This window comes from Oncorhynchus kisutch, linkage group LG10 (assembly GCF_002021735.2).
Source record: "Oncorhynchus kisutch isolate 150728-3 linkage group LG10, Okis_V2, whole genome shotgun sequence".
Lineage (NCBI taxonomy): Eukaryota > Metazoa > Chordata > Actinopteri > Salmoniformes > Salmonidae > Oncorhynchus > Oncorhynchus kisutch.
In genome coordinates, this window is record NC_034183.2 from 34,725,544 (window position 1) to 34,744,069 (window position 18,526).

The 18,526-nt window shown below is 42.2% G+C and overlaps 1 protein-coding gene across 6 annotated transcripts in view; it reads left to right on the forward strand.

The window, feature by feature from the left end:
- Positions 1-18,526, forward strand: part of LOC109898080 (CMP-N-acetylneuraminate-beta-1,4-galactoside alpha-2,3-sialyltransferase) — a 91,598-nt gene that overhangs the window by 48,653 nt on the left and 24,419 nt on the right. For all 6 annotated transcript variants that reach the window (XR_004211213.1, XM_020492861.2, XM_031833593.1 and 3 more), the window contains exons 5-8: positions 1,583-1,677; positions 10,563-10,626; positions 11,767-11,862; positions 12,121-12,307. Coding sequence is in view for 5 of the 6 variants with exons in the window: in XM_020492861.2 (XP_020348450.1) it covers positions 1,583-1,677; positions 10,563-10,626; positions 11,767-11,862; positions 12,121-12,307 (442 nt within the window). In the remaining variant the exon portion in view is untranslated. The remainder of the gene's footprint in view (positions 1-1,582; positions 1,678-10,562; positions 10,627-11,766; positions 11,863-12,120; positions 12,308-18,526) is intronic.

The following is an 18,526-nucleotide window of genomic DNA, read 5'->3' on the forward strand; positions in this document are numbered from 1 at the left end:
CTTGTCAAGATGGGATAGGGCAGTGGGATGGCGATTGCATTGTCAGTGGACCTATTGGTGCGTAAGCAAATTGGAGTGGGTCTAGGGTATTAGGTGGGGTGGAGGGAATATGATCCTTGACTAGTCTCTCAAAGCACTTCATGATGACAGAATTGAGTGCAATGGGGCGATAGTCATTTAGTTCCGTGACCTTGTGGGGACATGTGGGGACAACAGACTGGGATAGGGATTGGTTGAATATGTCAATAAACACACCAGCCAGCTGGTTTGCACATGCTCTGAGGACGCGGCTAGGGATGCCGTCTGGGCCGGAAGCCTTGAAAGGGTTAACTCATTTAAATGTTTTACTCACGTTGGAGGAGGAGAGCCCATAGGCTTCGGTGGCGGGCCGTGTCAGTGGCACTGCATTGTTCTTAAAGCGAGCAAAGAAGTTGTTTAATTTGTCTGGGAGCAGGACGTCGATGTCCGCAATGGGGCTGGTTCTCTTTTTGTAATCCGTGATTGACTGGAGAACCCTGCCACGTACGTCTCGTGTTTGAGCCGTTAAATTGCAACTCTACTTTGTCTCTATACTGACGCTTTGCTTGTTTGATTGCCTTGGCGGAGGGAATAGCTGCACTGTTTGTATTCGGTCATGTTTCCGGTTGCCTTGCCATGATTAAAAGCGGTGGTTCGCGCTTTCAGTTTTGCGCGAATGCTGCCATTAATCCATGTTTTCTGGTTAGGGAAGGTTTTAATAGTCACAGCGGGTATGAGTCAGCGTATACATCAATGTTGTTGTCTGAGGCTATCCGGAACATATTCCAATCCACGTGATCGAAGCAATCTTAAAGCGTGGAATCTGATTGGTCAGACCAGCATTGTATTGACCTGAGCACGGGCGTTTCCTGTTTTAGTTTCTGTCTATAGGCTGGGAGCAACAACATAGATTCATGGTCAGATTTTCCGAAGGCAGGGCCTTGTATGCATTGCGCAAGTTCGAGTAGCAATGATCCAGAATTCTGCCAGCTCGTGTCACTCATTCGATATGTTGATAGAATTTGCTTGGGGGGATATACACGGCTGTGACTATAATCGAAGAGAATTATCTTGAAGATAATGCGGTCGGCATTTGATTATAAGGAATACTGTCCTTGAGTGGCCCAGCCAGAGCCCAGACTTGAACTTGATCGAACATCTCTGGAGAGACCTGAAAATAAATGGGCAGCCACCCTCCCCATCCAATCTGGCAGAGCTTGAGAGGATCTGCAGAGTAGAATGGGAGAAACTCCCCAAATACAGGTGTGCCAAGCTTGTAGTGTCATTCCCAAGAAGACTTCAGGCTGTAATCACTGCCAAAGGTGCTTTTTAATAAATTTGCTAAATTGTCTAAACCTGTGTTTCCTTTGTCATTATGGGATATTGTGTGTAGATTGATGAAGGAAAAAACGATTTGATCAATTTTAGAATAAGGCTGTAACAACAAAATGTGGAAAAGGTCAAGGGGTCTGAATACTTTCCGAATGCACTATTTATGGCCTGTTAATTCTCATTAGCCTCACTCTCACTTGTTATATCTTGTGCCCTCTCTGTTTTTCTCCAGGTTCACTAAACCAGTCCCCATGTTCCTTGATCCGAATTTTAGACGATTCACCAAAATCAGCAAATTCTTCCCACCCTTTGGAATGAAAATGCAAGGTATGGACCTCCATTTTAGATCTATTTCATTTTGGATGACCATGAGGAATGGGGAGCCCCTGGGAGAGGACACTGTTGACCACTAGCTCAACTAAGGGAGGTAGTGCTTTGGGTGACTGCTTAGATACAGTACACAATGTCCAAATACTGGCCTTATTGAGAATAACCTCACTGTTTCTCCTAGCTATGCAGGGATCACAGCTAAGCAAAGCATATATTTTTTAAAGCAATCTGATCACCAATTTAACTCGTGTTTAATCTCATCAAATCCCTTGTAAAGTTGATGTTACACATTTGGGTTCATTTGACGTAAATATCAATGTTATAGCTGTTTTAATAGAAATCTGTCTAAATGTAATGACGATAATGATGGTGTCAGTGCACTCATATTGTGCTAAATATATAAATATCCCTGGAAAGGTATCAGGAGGATGACTTTGTAGTCTAGCTCTCCATGTTGCATGTGCAGAAAACACCAACACACTACAGGACCACTGTCAGATCCTTCTGCCTACCAGTCTCAGGCCCTAATTGGAAAGCCCAGTCTCAGCCCCACACCTTTGTTCCTCATGCCACAATTCTCCCACCCAAACACATGTTAGTTGTGGAATGATTAGCTACAGTATGTAGCCAGCCACTACCCTGTCTTCAACACAGCATCATCTAATCAGTTTTATTTCATTTAACCTTTATTTATACAGGTTATTGAAGTAATCTCTTCTGTAAGAGAGACCTATTAATCAGTAATAATCAGTGAGCTATTTGTGGCCTGACTGCCTGCCCTCATCCTCATGGCTGATAGGAACCAGGAAGCCCAACCAACACCCTCTATTCTCCCAACTAACCAACACATTCTGGGTGTTTTCTGTTCTGTGACTCGGTAGTAGGGCAGTTTGAGGGATCACACTAAGCATGTGGTTTCCACTCCTGCCTGAACATAGATTATTAAAGTCATACTGTAAGCCTTTGTCTTGTTATTGATTGGTTGGCAGAACTAGAGTCCTTCCGGCGCCGACAGAGATGGCCGCCTCGCAGGAAACTATGCAGTTTTTAGTTTTTTTTACGTTTTATTTCTTACATTCATTACATACAGTCTAGAAGAACTACTGAATATAAGATCAGCGTCAACTCACCATCAGTACGACCAAGTATATGATTTTCACGATGCGGATCCTGTGTTCTGCCTTTCAACCAGGACAACGGAATGGATCCTATGCGGCGACCCAAAAAACGACTCCGTAAAAGAGGGAAACGAGGCGGACTTCTGGTCAGACTCCGGAGACGGGCACATCGTGCTCCACTCCCTAGCATTCTTCTCGCCAATGTCCAGTCTCTTGACAACAAGGTTGATGAAATCTGAGCAAGGGTAGCATTCCAGAGGGACATCAGAGACTGTAACGTTCTTTGCTTCACGGAAACATGGCTCACTGGAGAGACGCTATCGGAGGCGGTGCAGCCAGCGGGTTTCTCCACGCATCGCGCCGACAGAAACAAACATCTTTCTGGTAAGAAGAGGGGCGGGGGCGTATGCCTTATGGCTAACGAGACATGGTGTGATGAAAGAAACATACAGGAACTCAAATCCTTCTGTTCACCTGATTTAGAATTCCTCACAATCAAATGTCGACCACATTATCTACCAAGAGAATTATCTTCGATTATAATCACAGCCGTATATATCCCCCCCCCCCCAAGCAGACACATCTATGGCTCTGAACGAACTTTATTTGACTCTTTGCAAACTGGAATCCATTTATCCGGAGGCTGCATTCATAGTAGCTGGGGATTTTAACAAGGCTAATCTGAAAACAAGACTCCCTAAATTTTATCAGCATATCGATTGCGCAACCAGGGGTGGAAAAACCTTGGATCATTGTTACTCTAACTTCCGCGACGCATATAAGGCCCTGCCCCGCCCTCCTTTCGGAAAAGCTGACCACGACTCCATTTTGTTGATCCCTGCCTACAGACAGAAACTAAAAAAAGAAGCTCTCACGCTGAGGTCTGTTCAACGCTGGTCTGACCAAGCTGACTCCACACTCCAAGACTGCTTCCATCACGTGGACTGGGAGATGTTTCGTATTGCGTCAGATAACAACATTGACGAATACGCTGATTCGGTGTGCGAGTTCATTAGAACGTTCGTTGAAGATGTCGTTCCCATAGCAACGATTAAAACATTCCCTAACCAGAAACCGTGGATTGATGGCAGCATTCGCATGACCGAATACAAACAGTGCAGCTATTCCCTCCGCAAGGCTATCAAACAAGCTAAACGCCAGTACAGAGACAAAGTAGAATCTCAATTCAACGGCTCAGACACAAGAGGTATGTGGCAGGGTCTACAGTCAATCACGGACTACAAGAAGAAAACCAGCCCAGTCACGGACCAGGATGTCTTGCTCCCATGCAGACTAAATAACTTTTTTGCCCGCTTTGAGGACAATACAGTGCCACTGACACGGCCTTCAACGAAAACATGCGGACTCTCCTTCACTGCAGCCGAGGTGAATAAGAGATTTAAACGTGTTAACCCTCGCAAGGCTGCAGGCCCAGACGGCATCCCCAGCCGTGCCCTTAGAGCATGCGCAGACCAGCTGGCCGGTGTGTTTACGGACATATTCAATCAATCCCTATACCAGTCTGCTGTTCCCACATGCTTCAAGAGGGCCACCATTGTTCCTGTTCCCAAGAAAGCTAAGGTAACTGAGCTAAACGACTACCACCCCGTAGCACTCACTTCCGTCATCATGAAGTGCTTTCAGAGACTAGTCAAGGACCATATCACCTCCACCCTACCTGACACCCTAGACCCACTCCAATTTGCTTACCGCCCAAATAGGTCCACAGACGATGCAATCTCAACCACACTGCACACTGCCCTAACCCATCTGGACAAGAGGAATACCTATGTGAGATTGCTGTTCATCGACTACAGCTCGGCATTCAACACCATAGTACCCTCCAAGCTCGTCATCAAGCTCGAGACCCTGGGTCTCGACCCCGCCCTGTGCAACTGGGTACTGGACTTCCTGACGGGCCACCCCCAGGTGGTGAGGGTAGGCAACAACATCTCCACCCCGCTGATCCTCAACACTGGGGCCCCACAAGGGTGCATTCTGAGCCCTCTCCTGTACTCCCTGTTCACCCACGACTGCGTGGCCACGCACGCCTCCAACTCAATCATCAAGTTTGAGGACGACACAACAGTGGTAGGCTTGATTACCAACAACGACGAGACGGCCTACAGGGAGGAGGTGAGGGCCCTCGGAGTGTGGTGTCAGGAAAATAACCTCACACTCAACGTCAACAAAACTAAGGAGATGATTGTGGACTTCAGGAAACAGTAGAGGGAACACCCCCCTATCCACATCGATGGAACAGTAGTGGAGAGGGTAGCAAGTTTTAAGTTCCTCGGCATACACATCACAGACAAACTGAATTGGTCCACTCACACAGACAACATCGTGAAGAAGGCGCAGCAGAGCCTCTTCAACCTCAGGAGGCTGAAGAAATTTGGCTTGTCGCCCAAAAGCACTCACAAACTTCTACAGATGCACAATCGAGAGCATCCTGGCGGGCTGCATCACCGCCTGGTACGGCAACTGCTCCGCCCACAACCGTAAGGCTCTCCAGACGGTAGTGAGGTCTGCACAACGCATCACCGGGGGCAAACTACCTGCCCTCCAGGACACCTACACCACCCGATGTTACAGGAAGGCCATAAAGATCATCAAGGACAACAACCACCCGAGCCACTGCCTGTTCACCCCGCTATCATCCAGAAGGCGAGGTCAGTACAGGTGCATCAAAGCTGGGACTGAGAGACTGAAAAACAGCTTCTATCTCAAGGCCATCAGACTGTTAAACAGCCACCACTAACATTGAGTGGCTGCTGCCAACACACTGACACTGACACTGACTCAACTCCAGCCACTTTAATAATGGGAATTGATGGGAAATGATGTCAAATATATCACTAGCCACTTTAAACAATGCTACCTAATATAATGTTACATACCCTACATTATTCATCTCATATGCATACGTATATACTGTACTCTATATCATCTACTGCATCCTTATGTAATACATGTATCACTAGCCACTTTAACTATGCCACTTTGTTTACATACTCATCTCATATGTATATACTGTACTCGATACCATCTACTGTATCTTGCCTATGCTGCTCTGTACCATCACTCATTCATATATCTTTATGTACATATTCTTTATCCCCTTACACTGTGTATAAGACAGTAGTTTTGAAATTGTTAGTTAGATTACTTGTTGGTTATTACTGCATTGTCGGAACTAGAAGCACAAGCATTTCGCTACACTCGCATTAACATCTGCTAACCATGTGTATGTGACAAATAAAATTTGATTTGATTTGATTTGACATTGTCAGACTTTGGGCTGTTTCAGGAGTGTGCCTAGCCTAGGTGCCTCACCCTTGCAGATGGTGCTATGGTAGCCTAGCCCTCATCTGATATCAGCTGTGTGGTTTGGCTGGAAGGAGAGACAATCCTTTCAAATGATTCCCATCCAGCCTGATTGATCTTGTCTGTTTATATCTAGGATATCACCACAGTAGTCAACAACTCTTCTCCCTGGCTGCATCCCAAATTGCACCCTGTTGCCTATATAGTGCACTACTTTTAATCAGACCCCTATAGGCCCTGGTCAAAAGTAGTGCACTATTTTGGGAGAAGGATACCTTTTATTATGCAGCCCTCTCACTCCCCATCTCTCCAGTATTAGTTACAATGCAGATATGCAAGTCCTTTTGGACAGAGCTGAGACTGTCTCTACATCTATGCTTTTCACTGCCTCTGAGTGATCCTCAATTATACTATAGTAGATTGTGTCACGGGATGTGTAATTTTTTCTAAATCATGTGTCATACTGACACATCCCATGACACAATCTACTATAGTATAATTCACTATAGTCAATGTTCCCTAATCCAGGGTCTGGGGACCCAAAAGCGTGCACATTTTTGTTTTTGCACTGTTCAACTCATGATCAAACTATTGACTAGTGAAATTGTGGGTTTGGTGCTAGGGCAAAAACTAAAATGTGCACCTGTTGTGTCCCCAGGACCAGCATTAGGAAACACTGCTATAGGCAATATTGTTTTAACAATGGGCTGATTCCAATTACAGTAATAATTATGTTCAAAAAAGTATGCTAACTGAAAAACATATGGGTCATGGTCTTTGGGTCATGGTTTTTATGATCTCCACTGCATCTGAGAATTGAACGCAAGTGCCTAATAGCAATTTAATGCTCTGGGAATTTAGTTTAACGTCAATAATCACGAATAGCACGCAAGTAGCCTACTTGGCCTAAGCCTACAGAATACAGTCAAATCATGTGGACTTTCATCTCGTGACAGATGGTCCAGCGATTCAGCTCTCACAATTGTTTAGGCAATTACTGTTAATTTAAACTTGATCTCCTGAATTATAGGCCAAGTGTATTTACCCTTGTCAATTGTATGGAAAACATCCGGATTGCAGTCATTCCTTTCCTTTTATATCTTCCTAGAATAACTGGCTATATAAATAGGCCTAGCTAGTGTTGTTGTGCAGACAGGAGCATCTCAGTCTAAGGACTATAGGAAATTGTACTTCATAGTTACTCCCTAGGACTTGCTAGAATAAATGGCTATGTAAATAGTGGAAAGACCCAGGGAAAGTATGGACTAGGAAACAGTACTTAAGTTTTTCCTTCCTATAAAATAATGTATTCCAACTATAACTTGACTAGATAAATAGCAAGAGTTGTTGAACAGGCAGACAATGGGCATCTCAGTTTAAGGGAAGCATACTTCAAAGATGCATAAAGGTCAGCAGTGTGTAAGGACAAGAAACAAAGTGAGGTTGTGAGAGCATTTGTTTACTGTAGAGTTTACAGAAAGACTTAGGGCCTCCCGGTGCCCATATGAAAAATACTATGCTCTAAATACTGAAGCATTCATATATTTATATAATATGGTATTCACTGTAATGTTTTTGCTGGAGTATACTATAGTATTCACTGTAGTGTTTTTATGGGCTTTACTGTAGTATTCACTGTTGTGTTTTTGTGGACATAACTAGTATACGGTAGTAAAGTTTACTATAGTTGACCGACCGGCTCAATTTGGTCTTATGTTGCTAAATTTGAAGTGGTGTTTTTAACCTTGGATAAAAGTAGAGACTCTGAGCTAGAAAATGGTCTATCATACCCTGCAGTTGAGGAACAATGAGAAAGTTATTATGCTTTGAAAGTTGATGGCCCTTGAATGTTTTGGTACACCTACTGGAGAGCTCTTTGTCTGCACCCATTCAGCATCGTTCACACCCTGTTAAGCCCTAGCCGCACCCATCTCTTTAAGGATTCACATGTAAGGCCATGTACTAAACAACCCAAGATTTCAAGACTTAAGGCTGGTTTATACTACGGGTGTGTTCGTAAATTCAATCTGGTGTACCAGAGTGTGTTCTTGGCATTCGTAAACTCAGAGCATTGTCAGATTGTCCATTCGCAAATTCAGAGCTTTTCGCTCTAGGGGGCGTTTAGAGCGCACACTGAACACTCTGGCCGAGGAGTAGGGTTGAGCCGAGCGTTCTGACCTAACAACAGCAGTCAAGCACTCAAGGTAACTGGCTATCGTTGGCTAGCTTGCTAGCTACTTCCAGACACAAATGAGAGAAGAGCTCACTGACCATTTTACTCCCCCTAGCAGAGCTGGTTAGGCTGTTTTTATGTTATCCAGAGCTTTGGTGACCATAACTGTGCTGCTGGCAACAATTTAATGACACTTTTTTTACTGAAATCGGCCATATTCAACGGGGGTTGAGCGTTCGTAAATTCGTCAGTTATTCTGCGCTCTGGCACACTCAGACAAGTGCTCTGAAATCGGAGTAGACAGCAAGAGCGAATTTACCATCTACGTCTATTGACAGTTGTCACAGTGACATCATGAAGATTCTATTGAAATGGCTACTTGCATAGTGGACTCTTTTGTTTAGACATGTAGCTAGCTAAACAATGAACCATAATCTCAACTCATATCGTTACTACCCTGCATGAATCTGCAGGTAGCTAACCAACCAGTTACAATGTTAGCTAGCTAGCTAACATTAGACTATAACTAGCAATGCAAATGGATCTGAGATACAAATAATATTACTAAAGTAACACACATTATACACGTAACGTTAGCTAGCGAGCCAGCTAGCTAACGTTAGCCAGCTAGCTAACAGTAAGCTTTAAATAAACAACTTTGACAAAATTAGAAATGTGTAATATATGAAAATGTGAAGTTGAAGTCGGAAGTATACATGCACTTAGATTGGAGTCATTAAAACTTGTTTTTCAACCACTCCACAAATTTCTTGTTAACAAACTATAGTTTTGGCAAGTCGGTTAGGACATCTACTTTGTGCATGACAAGTAATTTTTCCAACAATTGTTTACAGACAGATTATTTCACTTATAATTCACTGTATCACAATTCCAGTGGGTCAGAAGTTTACATACACTAAGTTGACTGTGCCTTTAAACAGCTTGGAAAATTCCAGAATATGATGTCATGGCTTTAGAAGCTTCTGATAGGCTAATTGACATAATTTGAGTCATTTGGAGGTGCATCTGTGGATGTATTCCAAGGCCCACCTTCAAACTCAGTGCCTCTTTGCTTGACATCATGGGAAAATCTAAAGAAATCAGCCAAGACCTTAGAAAAAAAATTGTAGACCTTCACAAGTCTGGTTCATTCTTGGGAGCAAGGAGGCCTAAAAACTAGACTCAGTTACACCAGAATGGGCCAACATTCACCCAACTTATTGTGGGAAGCTTGTGGAAGGCTACCTGAAACGTTTGACCCAAGTTAAACAATTTAAAGGCAATTTTACCAAATACTTATTGAGTGTATGTAAACTATTGTTTGTGAAAAACGGAGTTTAAATGTTTTTGGCTAAGGTGTATGTTAACTTCCAACTTCAACTGTAGCTAGCTAGACTATCTTACCTGTATACATGGATAGACACTTCTCCCTCTCTGTCACAGATGCCATGGTTGCCCTATATTTGAAGTAGTCCTGGGACAGGTGTTTTATACAATAGCCTTCTGTGTGTTCTCTTTACGACTACCTCTGCATATTTCCAATCAAACGACAGAATTTTCTCAGTCTCCTTAGCTATCATACTCTAATTCCACCTGAGAGCAACACTTTCACTTTTTACGGTTTTACTATGTGATATTGTTAAAAAAAGCTGCGTTAGAAAGGATTAGCTACACATACCTACCAGCTCATGTTATAGACAGAAGCATGCTACATGGCAGACAAATCCGAACTCATGTCTCGCCTTGTCCAGTCCTCTCATTATCTCAGCCAATCTTGACTAGTCGGAAGTTTCCTATATATTTTGGTGGCTGAACAAACTAGGCTCGTAATTTAACAATTGTATTCATATTTACAGATGGCGTACAAGTTTGTTATTAAGTCACATGACATTTCACATGTTCCAGAAGGTATTTCTGCCAAAAAATAAATATTTTGATAAAACAAAAGTTTAGGTTCAAATGGCTCTCCTGTGAAGTGATGCGCGACATACGTCTAGTTTCCTGAAACGAGTCGCAGTATAAATACTGTAGTATTACTTTAGTAAAAACTGTTGTAAATACTATAGTAATTCATTTAGTGTTTTTGCAGATATTACTGTAGTATTTACAACAGTTTTTATTTAATTAATTTTTTTATAGTTTTTTAAATTATCTTTAACATAGTGGGGGCATTATCCTTGGGGAAACCTAACCTCATTCCTTGGGGTCCAAGGATTGCTGCCCAGAGAATGTGCTGGTTTAAAAATCTTCTCTTCTCTCCTCAGAAAAGATCATAGATAATATTCTGACGGCCACAAAGAGCTATGGTCTGGAAGATGAGCTGGACAGGTATTTCACACTTCTAACTCAGCAACATCAGGGGGCATCTTGGGGTGTTTAAAGGGTCATGCCTGTTTCTCAAGACATTCAGAAACTAACCTCCAGTATGCAAACTCTCAGCTTACTCAGAAATATTCTAGCCTGGTCCCAAATATGTTTGTGCTGATTTGCCCATTTTTGGTCAATGTCACGCCAAAACAACCATATAAGTTGGCTATACAGCACAAACAGATTTTTTATTTTTTATTTTTTTATTTAACCTTTATTTAACCAGGTAGGCTAGTTGAGAACAAGTTCTCATTTGCAACTGCGACCTGGCCAAGATAAAGCATAGCAGTGTGAACAGACAACACAGAGTTACACATGGAGTAAACAATTAACAAGTCAATAACACAGTAGAAAACAAAGGGGGAGTCTATATACAATGTGTGCAAAAGGCATGAGGAGGTAGGCAAATAATTACAATTTTGCAGATTAACACTGGAGTGATGAATGATCAGATGGTCATGTACAGGTAGAGATATTGGTGTGCAAAAGAGCAGAAAAGTAAATAAATAAAAACAGTATGGGGATGAGGTAGGTGAAAAAGGGTGGGCTATTTACCAATAGACTATGTACAGCTGCAGCGATCGGTTAGCTGCTCAGATAGCTGATGTTTGAAGTTGGTGAGGGAGATAAAAGTCTCCAACTTCAGCGATTTTTGCAATTCGTTCCAGTCACAGGCAGCAGAGTACTGGAACGAAAGGCGGCCAAATGAGGTGTTGGCTTTAGGGATGATCAGTAAGATACACCTGCTGGAGCGCGTGCTACGGATGGGTGTCTGGGACCAGGCAAAAAATATGTTCTACCATTGCTGATTTTCCAGTGTTTTGTCTTGTTAAGGGCTTGGTTCTTTCCACAACCATTATTTGCCGACCTGATATCATCAACTAAGGAAATTGGGAATGTGTTTAATTTTCCACCTGGAATGTAGAACTCAGACTTAACAGAGGTCACATTCTCTACTACATAATGCTGTCAGGGAACCTGATAGCAATTGCACAACTACACATAATATCAGAATAAATCACTGCAGTACTTGTCATTTTCCTCTCTTCACAAACCTCACAGAAATTTTGTTTTTCTGCTGTTCTTTTCCTGCTCTTCTAGTCTGAGTTGTAAAAAGTGTATAATCATGGGAAATGGTGCTATTCTGACCAACAAGTCTATGGGTGCAAGGATTGACGAGTACAATGTGATTGCAAGGTCAGTATTAAAAGGCACATCACCTCCAGGGTTCTTAAATAATATTTTCTAGATTCCTTACATCCTCTATCCTCGCCTCCTTCTCAAGAGCACTAGAGGAGAACAGCCGAAGTTCTGACCTTCTCCAATTTGTTTTGAGAAGGAGGCGAAGAGAGAAGATGCGAGGAATTAAGGAAAGACCAATTGAGTAAGAGCCAGTGATTGTGAGAACCATATGTTTATAGATTCCTAGTCCCAGTTGACCTGTGTGTGTTGCAGGTTGAACGAGGCCCCAGTGAGTGGCTATGAGAAAGATGTGGGCTCCCGGACCACTATGCGTATCACCTACCCAGAGGGAGCCATCCAGAAGACTGAACGCTACGAACAGGACTCCCTCTTCGTTCTCTCTGCCTTCAAAGCTCTCGACTTCAAATGGCTGCGGTCCATGATCTTTAAAGAGAGGCTGGTAAGTGGTAATCCAGCAAAGAGTGACCGTTCCTACAACGTTAGGTAAAGTTCCAATTGAATCCCAATTCATGGAGAAAACGTTAAAGCCATGTCATGAGAACATCAGGGTTGGGGTCAATTTCAATTTAATTTCAAATTCAATTCTGGAATTCAAGCAGGAAGTGGAGAATTTACTTGGAATTCAATTGGAATTGTAGCAATCATATTTTTTTTTTTTGGAATTGAATTGGATTTAAATTGTCATATTGTAAAAGAAAATCATCCCTGGAATGGAATTGGAATTCAGACTGCCTGAATTGGAATTGAATTGGAAAATAAAAATAATTTAAATGGAATTGTTATTTAGAATTTTTAAACATGAGTTATAATGTTTAAAAATAATTGGGCAAATTTCTGTTACTGGAGTTAATGCATTTAGCATTGAAATTGAATGCAAACTATCTTTAAATCAGTTTTTATTGTGAAAATTATCTTCCCCAAACTTGAAACTCAGGCAGTGCTTATGTATGCCAGTTAGGCTCTACAACCCTTGTAAAGCAGATTAACGTGCTTAATTTTAAGAAGTGATTTGGCTACTTTAGTTGTTATTCAAACTTTATCAAAACATATACAGTACCAGTCAAAAGTTTGGACACCTACTCATTCAAGGGTTTTTCTTTATTTTTACTATTTTCTACATTGTCGGGTGATTGTGGAGGCCAGGTCATCTGATGCAGCACTCCATCACTCTCCTACTTGGTAAAATAGCCCTTACACAGCCTGGAGGTGTATTGGGTCATTGTCCTGTTGAAAAACAAATAATAGTCGCACTAAAGGCAAACCAGATGGGATGGCATATCGCTGCAGAATGCTGTGGTAGCCATGCTGGTTAAGTGTGCCTTGAATTCTAAATAAATCACAGACAGTGTCACCAGCAAAGCACCCCCACACCATCTGTACAGCACTTTGAGATATCAGCTGATGTACGAAGGGCTATATAAATACATTTGATTTGATTTGATCACACCTCCTCTGTGCTTCACGGTGGGAACCGCACATGCAGAGATTATCCGTTCACCTACTCAGCATCTCACAAGGACACGGCGGTTAGAACCAGAAATCTCAAATTTGGACTCATCAGACCAAAGGACAGTTTTCCACCAAGCTAATGTTGATTGCTCATGTTTCTCAGCCCAAGCAAGTCTCTTCTTCATATTTGTGTACTTTAGTAGTGGTGTTTTTTAAGCAATTCTACCATGAAGGCTTGATTCACGTAGTCTCCTCTGAACAGTTGATGTTGGGATGAGTCTGTAACTTGAACTCTATGAAGCATGTATTTGAGCTGCAATTTCTGAGCCTGGTAACTCTAATGAACGTATCCTCTGCAGCAGAGGTAACTCTGGGTCTTCTTTTAGTGTGGCGGTCCTCATGAGAGCCAGTTTCATCATAGTGCTTGATAGTTTTGCGACTGCACTTGAAGAAACGTTCAAAGTTCTTGACATTTTCACTATCCACTGAGTTTTTAAACTACAGTAGGGAGCGCGATATGGTTTAATGTGCCAATAATTGCCAGCATCTTAAAGCTAAAATTGGGATCATGTATACATTACTAATGACCATAAACATTATTTTAGGAATTTAGCGAACTTGGAATTTGTGGTAAGTGCATGCCAGCCGCCATCTTTATGCACCTCCGCTTTTGAACACTTATGGGAGATTCTGGAGCGGACCCTGAGACAGTGTTTTCCACCACCATCAACAAAACACCAAATCATGGAATTTCTCAAAGAAGAATGGTGTCGCATTCCTCGAATAGAGTTCCAGACACTTGTAGAATCTATGTGAAGGTGCATTGAAGCTGTTCTGGCCCATGGTGGCCCAATGTCGTATTAATACACTTTATGTTGGTGTTTCATTATTTTGTCACTTACCTGCTTATACCCATCTTTACCACACTGTTTATCTCAATTGGATAATACTAGATAATAGTAGCCTTATAATCTGACTTTGGAACTCCGCACTTGTTGTGACTGGAGAATTCATATTTACTGTCATTATACCATTTGTACCATTATACCATACTGAATTGTATGAAGAATATGTATGTATTTTTTGGGGCCGCCTCAGTCCAAACAATGTAAAAAAACGAAATACATTTTTGGGATGGAAAACCGTTTTCAGTGTAAGCTTAAATGACCAAAACAGATATACAACATGTAGAAAAGATAATGTATCTAGATATTTTTATCACCAGAATAAAAGCTAAACAGTCTGGGAGAAATGAAAGTTCCCAAAACAATTATTTTAGCTGTATGTATTTTGTTATAAGAACACATCCTTAGCCATGGCAAATGCATAAAATTGCAGGAAATGAGTGTTAAGACGGCAACATTTTCTCTCAGCTCCATGGCAGAATATGTAGAAAACGCAGGAAATTTGCTTTAAACCTGTAACATGTTTTCTAAACCGCCAAGATGGGAGCCTCTAAAATGTTCTTTAAAATTCAGCCAAGGCAATTGGCCAACCACATCCATTGCCATGCCCCCTTCCACAGCCACTAGCTAAGCCACTTTTTGATCCAGAAGAAACCCTGGAATACACTTTCAAGTTTGAGGGAGAGTTTATTTTCCTGGTACCACTCCACCAGGGCCCTCACCTCCTCCCTGTAGGCTGTCTCATCATTGTTGGTAATTAAGCCTACCACTGTTGTGTCATCTGCAAACTTGATGATTGAGTTGGAGACGTGCGTAACCATGCAGTCATGGGTGAACAGGGAGTACAGGAGGGGGCTGAGCACGCACCCATGTTGGGCTCCCTGTTGAGGATCAGTGTAGCAGTGGTGTTGTTGCCTACCTTCACCACCTGGGGTCAGCCTGTCAGCAAGTCCAGGACCTAGTTTCACAGGGCAGGTTTCAGACCCAGGGCCTCGAGCTTAGTGATTAGCTTGGAGGGCACTATGGTGTTGAAGGCTGAGCTGTAGTCGATGAACAACATTCTTACATAGGTGTTCCTCTTGTCCAGATGGGATAGAGCAGTTTGCAGTGCGATGGCGATTGCGTCATCTGTGGATCTGTTGGGGCAGTATGCCAATTGTAGTCTGTTTAGCGTGTCGGGTAAGGTGGAGGTGATATGTTCCTAACTAGCCTCTCAAAGCATGATGACAGAAGTGAGTTCTACTGGGCGATCGTAATTTAGTTCAGTTAACTTCGCTTTCTTGGGTTCAGAAACAATGGTGGACATCTTGAAGCAAGTGGGGACACAGAATAGGTTTGGGAGGTGTCATTGTCCTTGTGGAATTTCTCTGTCTTCATTTAATCCCTGCTTGTAAATGAATGTGAATGTAATAATAACCATACAGTACATTTTAATCCAAAGTTTTAGAGCAGCATTCCAATGTTGCTTTTTAGTATAGAGGGCTATGACATTTTAAGGTTGCTTTGTAGAGGGCTGTGACTGACATGGTTTTGGTCTCTGAGAAGAAAAATGTCTAGCTCTGGTTACAGTCACTATGGTCATTCCTTCATGGTTGAATGCGAATAGAACACATACAACACATTCCTACTTTCAAAATAACAGCATACCTTATTCTCCCTTCCTCTCTTCATTCTCCAATCTTTATAGAAGGATGGGTCAGAGTCAAATCCTATAGTATTGTATCTGATGTTGGCATAAATTGCATGGATATGGACATCTATAGGGGCTCCATAGACAGACTCCCTCCTGTCCTTGTCCATGCTCTGATCACTTAGAGCAGGAGGTGGGTCAGGGTGTGTGGGGTTCAGAGGGTTGGGGAGGGGCAGGGCTGGAGGCTGACAGGCTATGGGATTCAGGGGTCTGATGCGCATCAGAGAGCAACAGTATCTCAGATCTGGGCTTACCTGGCCTGCCCAATGCCCATAGACAGACAGTAAATGGATGGATAGATGGATGGATGATAGGCATATCACTGGGGTGGTCCTGTGAGTCTGGATCACTATTCACACAGTGACAGACAGGTGGGTATTTCTATTTATTGTTGCATCCCCTACTCTTCCTGGGGTGCAGACACATTAGGCATATCATACAATAAAATAAAACAGTATATCATATAACATCATTACACAAATACATACAGTGCATTCGGAAAGTATTCAAACCCATTGACTTTTTCAACATTTTGATAAATAACATCCTTATTGTAAAATGTATTAAATCGTTTTTTCCCCTCATCAATCTACACACAATATCCCATAATGACAAAGCGAAAACAGGTTTTTAGAAATGTTTGCAAATGTATGAAGAAAAAAATGTTTTAAATACCTTATTTACATAAGTATTCAGACCCTTTGCTATGAGACTTGAAATTTAGCTCAGTTGCATCCTGTTACCATTGATCATCCTTGAGAAGTTTCTACAACTTGATTGGAGTCAAATCAAACTTTATTTGTCACATGCGCCGAATACAACATGTGTAGACCTTACCTTGAAATGCTTACTTACTAGCCCATAACCAACAGTGGAGTTCAAGAAAGAGTTAAAAAAATATTTACCAAATAGACTAAAGTAAAAAAGAACAAAAAGTAACAATAAAATAACAATAACGAGGCTACATATAGGGGGTACCGGTACCGAGTCAATGTGTGTGGGTACAGGTTAGATGAGGTCATTTGGACATATAGGTAGGGGTGAAGTGACTATGCATAGATAATAAACAGTGAGTAGCAGCAGTGTAAAAAACAAATGGGAGTGGTGTCAATGTAAATAGTCCAGTGGCCATTTTATTTATTTAGTATTATGGTTTGGGGGTAGAAGCTGTTAAAAGGTGGTATACTCCTCAATGCCATTGGATGAATCCCGGAACATATTCCAGTCTGTGCTAGCAAAACAGTCCTGTAGCGTAGCATTCCCGTCATCTGACCACTTCATATTTAGCGAGTCACTGGTACTTCCTGCTTTAGTTTTTGCTTTTAAGCAGGAATCAGGAGGATAGAATTATGGTCAGATTTGCCAAATGGAGGGCGAGGAAGAGCTTTGTATGAATCTCTGTGTTTGGAGTAAAGGTGGTCTAGAGTTTTTTTCCCCCTGGTTGCACATGTGACATGCTGGTAGAAATGAGGTAAAACGGTTTTAAGTTTGCCTTCATTAAAGTCCCCGGCCACTAGGAGCGCCGCTTCTGGATGAGCATTTTCTTGTTTGCTTATGGCCTTATAGAGTTGGTTGAGTGCGGTCTTAGTGCCAGCATCAGTTTTTGGAGGTAAATAGATACAGTAGTTATGAATAATATAGATGAGAACTCTCTTGGTAGATAGTGTGGACTACAGCTTATCATAAGGTACTCTACCTCAGGCGAGCAATACCTCGAGACTTCTTTAATATTAGAGATCGCGCACCAGCTGTTATTGATAGATGGTAGCAGCAACATTATGTACAAAATAAGTAAAGAAATATGTGACAAACAACGCAAAAAAAACTAACAAAATAGCACAGTTGGTTAGGAGCACGTAAAACGTCAGGCATCTTCTCCGGCGCCATTTTCGTTCTGACTGTAATTCGAGCGATGTTGATTGCTTTTGCCGATCACTCATCATCTTCAACCATCAGTGAGTCGATGGCTTGAACAGTCTTGCTGGAAATAGAATACAATGTTCTTTACTTGCTTTTTATAAACTCATAGCCCATAAAAGGAACCCCATGTGACTAAACCGGTCTGAGGTTATCTTGAACACCTCTGTGAAGTATATACAGCATGCTTAGTGCAGTAGAGGGGTCTCCCCAGAGAAAAATAAGCCCTGATTTCCTGGACCTCCTCCCACCACAGTAGGCTAGGTTACGACCTGGATATTTTGGGCTCTCCTCCCTGCCCATCAGACCTAGCTTGGGATCTTGCTACAGGACCTGGAACTCTGTCTGTGTGACTGACATGTGACAGGTTCTACATAACAAAAACATTGGGTATATTCTGTTGATTATGGCATGTTGAATCTGAACAAGACCATGGACAATATACTTCATCATAAATCAAATAAAGGCAATACTCAATAGTAGGTGTCATCTTCCATCACTTTTCACCCTCTGAACAACCAGGTGAAACCTGAGACCATATGTTTTTGGTTTACCTAGGGGAGGGGGGACTGTGTCCCTGGGCCTGGCTTTATGTGTCCCTTGCTGTGATATTGTTGCCCCATTAGAATCAGAAAGGCTCTTTATTCAGAACTGGTCTGACAGAGAGGTGGGTTGTGTCTGGGCTTGTCCTGGGCAC